General features: G+C 47.7%; 1 protein-coding gene across 1 annotated transcript; it reads right to left on the bottom strand.

Annotated features, from left to right (window-relative positions):
* Positions 1–1,317: 1,317 nt before the first annotated feature.
* On the bottom strand, positions 1,318–3,887 carry LOC140395518 (QRFP-like peptide receptor). Its single transcript, XM_072483413.1, has one exon. The coding sequence runs from the start codon at positions 3,446–3,448 to the stop codon at positions 2,186–2,188; it is 1,263 nt and encodes a 420-aa protein (XP_072339514.1). The 5' UTR covers positions 3,449–3,887; the 3' UTR covers positions 1,318–2,185.
* Positions 3,888–5,095: the final 1,208 nt, after the last annotated feature.

Raw genomic sequence — 5,095 nt, 5'->3', positions numbered from 1 at the left:
ACAGGAAGTCCACAGTGAGATTAATGATCAAAAAGAATAAATGAAATCGCACCCACATGTACATGTATACTTTTTTAAGAGTAACCAAATGAGGTGGGATTTTTAAGCCAAAATGCAGGAGATTCAATAGGCATGATAATCTGCACAACCAAGGAGCCTGTAGACAGTTACTGATGTAAGGAGAATGATATAGTTCAAAAGGACAATGTTTTCTAAGACGTTTAGCTCAGTTGGAAGACATATATGGAAAAAGGTTAGAAAAGTGTGGAGACAAAAATCGCATTTCTCTCCTTTACAATCTTGAATTGTATATTAATGCTAAAAGTAAGGACGGCGCGGTGAAGCTGTGGATAGCACTGCTGCCTCACGGCGCTGAGGACCCGGGTTCGATCCCAGCCCCAGGGCACATTCTGCCCTTGTCTGCGTGGATCTCACCTCCACAACCCAAAGATGTGCAGGTAGGTGGATTGGCCATGCTAAATTGTCCCCTTAATTGGAAAGACTAAAACAAAAAAAAAACGAATGCCAAAAGTGATTAATGTGATCAGGAAAATCCCAGGTTTGTCGCACTGTCTGCTATAAGTTGATCTCAGCTGGGATAGTGGTAGGAGTGCTTCAATCTGGGTTGGAGCCCCTGGGTTAAAGAATGGAAGATCAGTCAGGGTTACCACTTCAATTTGAGCTCAGCGACCATCCCAACATCATGGTCCTGACAGAAATCACACGTTAATGATGGCACCTGGGAAAAGTAGTGAAGGCAGTCGACAGCTGTGCGATTGTGTCTCAACAGGAGACCAATATCTCAAGGAGAGAAGAAGGGAGGGAAGCGACAGGAAAATAACAAAGGATTTTAAGTAAAATACATAAAAGAAGAACAGAGAAGAATTGTCGGTGGCAAAAAAAGATCTGGCTAGTCTGAAGAGCTTGACACTTTGTAAAAAAAAGACATAAGGGAAGAATACATTAAATCATTGTGTAACAGAGCAACCATAAAATGGCTCTTACTATGACGTATTATTGAAAACCATAGGAGAGGCCAGCTGCTGAGTTAACCTGTGTTCTTATCGCTGACTAATCCTTTCAGTTAGGGGACCAGATCTGGTACAAAAGGAAGGCAAGAAAATAACCCACAACTGGGGGAGGGGTAACATTAAAATGAAAAACAATCCAGAAACATTGTTTCCAGTTCACATATAATGGCGCCAAGTGTGGTCTAGAGGAACAATGAGGGCATGTGAAGTTGGGTGATCCCAGACTGAGAAGCTTTAATACATGTTTAGAAAGGAATTAAAAATAAGAACAGAATGGCAATTAATATCAACTCAGTTGGTCTTTAATTCAATGACTGTAGCCACTGTAATGACAAAAAAAGCACATTTTAACAGATAAAGAAATGTAAACATCAAGGAAACTGTACGTTCACTTAAAAGACAAAATAGGGTTAAGTACAGTTCATCCAGATGTTCTAATGGATAAATTCCTCCTTTGTAAATTCAAGCAGTAAATCTCCCTGTCCCCCTGTTTACTGACAGAGAGCCTTCCTGGGGAAACTTACCACCTTCAGTGCATTCTCATTCCTTCCATTGAATGTTCATCAGGCTGAATGTCCAAAGTCAGCAGCTTTGAATAGTGAGCCTGGAAGACTGGTTTGCAAAGCAAAGTCAGAGAGCAACATCAGGGGCTGTGTCTGAGAACGGCTTAGTCAGAATGTCATTACCTTGCATTCAATAATTAATGTTATTATTTTCAAGCCACATTAGGTTACCTTCTATGATAAGGCCATCGTTTTATTTTATAGTATCTTGCAAACCCCCCGCGGGGGCCACAGCTTCTTTCGATTCCCCTTTGCTTTTTGATCTGAAGGCTTGGTGCTTGAATGCGGGCGGATTCCTGGGGATGCGGTCATTTAAAGGGGCAGAAATGAGACTGGGGCAGAAATGAGACTGGGGCAGAATTGCCTGGAGTGGGGAGCGATCAACAGTGCCCCCGCCTGTTCCTTGAGGAATACTGCAGGATGGTGGTCTCAGTAACCCTTTCAGGAGCAAAGTAAAGAGAGCGGAACAATTGCAGAAGAATGCACGCTTCTGCTTTCCGTACAGATTGTAAATTGAGGGGGGGGGGGGGGGGGGGTCTCACCCACACACACTTACTGGACACACTTACTGCAACTTGTGATTCATGCTGTTTAATCGAAATTCGTTTCGCAAATTGTCACAGAAGACACGCTTTTGCTTCTGGTGAGGGTTTGAGTGTTCCTCCAGTGGCTGAAGTCGGTTTTGGAAATGTCACTGGAAGCTCTGTAAGAGAGCAAGGTGGAAGAGGTGGACGGGGTCTGGGACATGTTCAATTTGAAAGGTGAAGAAAAGCGGTGCCGGTAGCTCTGTTTGATCCGCTTTACAGACCTGTACAGGTTGCCCATGAAGCAGTAACACAGGGGGTTGAGGCTAGAGTTGGTGAGACCCAGCCACTGGGCAAAGGACCTGAGCTGAAGAATCCAGCCTGGATGCTCATCGTCCTGATCAGCGTTTGGCATCTTAAAGTCAATCCAGATATCAATGGCATACAGAGGCAGCCAGGACAGGGTGAAGAGCAGGACCAGAGCCACCACCATCTTCACAATCTTCTTGCGTGTCTTCAGCCTGGAGCTGTTGCCCATGAGGTGTCTCTTGGTGCCCCCCTCCGGGAAGCCGTCGCGGCCACTCCAGAGGCGGCGGGCTGTGAGGAAGCAGATAGTGAGGTTGAAGAGGGCGGGGATGCCGTACAGCGCGCAGAAGAGGACGAAGTTGTAGCCCTGTCTCAGCTTCGCATAGGGCCAGCTCTCTGTGCACACTGGGATGGTCAGCCTGCCGCCCAGCAGCACCAGCTCCTCCGTCTTGTTCATGAAGATTAGAGGCGCACAGAGACCGGAGGACAGCACCCAGACCCCACAGATCATCCAGAAGATCCTTCGCCAAGTGAAGAAGGACCTGGCGTGCAGCGGGTTGTGCACACTGTAGTAACGGTTCAGGCTGATCACTGCCAGGCTCAGCACGCTGGCAGACACGGCCACAGCCTGCACGAACGGCACAGCTCTGCACATAAAGTCTCCAAACACCCAGGCGTTGTAGACCTGGTGCCCCAGGGTGACAGGCATACAGACACACACCACCATCATGTCACACACAGCCAGGTTGACCAGCAGACTCCGGGTAGCTGTGGCCCCGGACAGCCGGTTCCTCCTCTTCCTGGTGAGGGCTCTCAAAGCCATGATGTTCCCCACCAGCCCAATGAGGAAGGAGACAGAGTACATCACCTCCAGCACAATGGTGGTGGGCTCGTAGCCCGAAAACAGCAGGTTGATGTTCATGTGGATGGTCTCCCAAAAGCTCAGGTTGCTGCTGGGAGGGAAGGAGGAAAAATTCCCGGGCAACCCTCCCAGCAATTCCAAACTCAACCGGCTCACGTTCATCTTCCCCAAAGTTCGTTCACCGAGAGGCAGAGGGGGGGGGGGGGGATGAAATGCTCAGGGCTCCCCCTCTTTGTAACTCACACCCTCTGTGCACAGCTTCAATGCCAGAGAGACGGCTGCTCACACCGAGAACCAGGCAGAGGACATCAACCCCCCAGCAGCAGCACCCCCAGAGGGCTGCTCTTCCACGGGGGGCATCACTGGGAGCTTGCTGGTGATCTGCATGTTCCAGTTCCCCCGCTGAAGGCGCCGACCATGCCGCCCCTTCACAAAAGTGTCAGATATTCCAAATAGAAAAGTTCAGCCGCCTGATCGCCAAGCGGTCGAGGGAGCTGAGGAAAACCTGGCCCCTGGTTCCCCAGAGGGAGGCTGCCGGCTCAGTCTGACCAGTTCCTCCGCTGCTTTTGACGAGAGACTCAGGAGCGAGGAGATGGTCCGACTCCCCCCGCAACTAACAAGCGTCTGTTGGTTTTGACTAGGTGGCGATGGCGAGTAAATAAAGAGGTCAGCGTTAACCCAGCCCATTTCATTCACTCATTTGTGTGTGTTGTGTTTTTTTTTTTGGGGGGGGGGGGGGGGTTCAATAAACCTGATTGTGTTCCCCTTGCTTTCCTCTCGATTCCTCTTTCCATTGTCAATTGTAAATTCAATTTGTGCTGTTTGGAAATATGTTTTACAATCATGCGTTTCTGACCCAACTACCTGTAAATACAATGGGCACAACACAAAATCAGTGAAAGATAATAAGGTTAAAACAAAGTACAATGCCATGGTTATTAACGCCAGGCAGTCCCATACCTCTGATTTTAGGATTAAACTCTTAGATAATGAAGCTGGAAGATGTTTCTCCTGGGTGGCCTGTGGAGTTCGTGGTGCTGTTTTTCTCTCTCTCTCTGTCCGTCTTTTCCCACCTTCATGTTATTGCATCAGATCATCAATAAACGTCAAGAAAGAACTACACATTAAGGCGATCCCTTTTGTTTATCGTACTCAAGTCGCCCGGGCTCGGCACAGCGTTCAATCACTGCAGCATCATTTGTTAATAAATTCAACTCTGTTCCAAGGCTGGAAAATTCCATGCAGGAAGTATTCGGGGATCAACTAGTGCCCGGTCCTTGTGGGTTGCAAAATAGAACAATTTAACCAGTTTCAAAGTAACATGGGGGTGTTTACACCGGTTTGATCGCAGGAGCGAATGTCAGTAGCCCTCATGTCAATTTCCCCAGCTTGGCCGGGCCCTTGAGTGCCCGAAGTAATACACAGCCATAAACTGCTGCGCCTGCAATCTCAGGCTATATAGGTCCTCACAATTAATGCATTCTATAATTGCACTTTCTGCGTGGACAGCATTTAATCCACGGTAGCAGTGTTTATTTCATACACACCTGATCTTTGCTTCAATGCATCGCTACATTTCCCAGGAAAGTTTCTTTACTCCCTGTCAATAGCCACCTGAGTCTGTGAGAACCTATATTTATGGAAGACTCGCTGGCCCCGAATAATTAGTGCCACAAACTAGAAAAATGACTGGTCTGCGAATTCTGAATGCACAGCTGCATTTCACTTCTCACTGGTTTAAAAACAAAATCAGAATGCAATATTCCAGAAAAAGAGCCAAGAGGGCGGTTAATTCTAAGAGAGTGCGGT

The sequence above is a fragment of the Scyliorhinus torazame genome, chromosome 18 (assembly GCF_047496885.1).
Source record: "Scyliorhinus torazame isolate Kashiwa2021f chromosome 18, sScyTor2.1, whole genome shotgun sequence".
Taxonomy (NCBI): Eukaryota; Metazoa; Chordata; class Chondrichthyes; order Carcharhiniformes; family Scyliorhinidae; genus Scyliorhinus; species Scyliorhinus torazame.
Note: the sequence above shows the minus strand (reverse complement) of the source record. Positions and strands in the feature narration are given on the sequence as shown.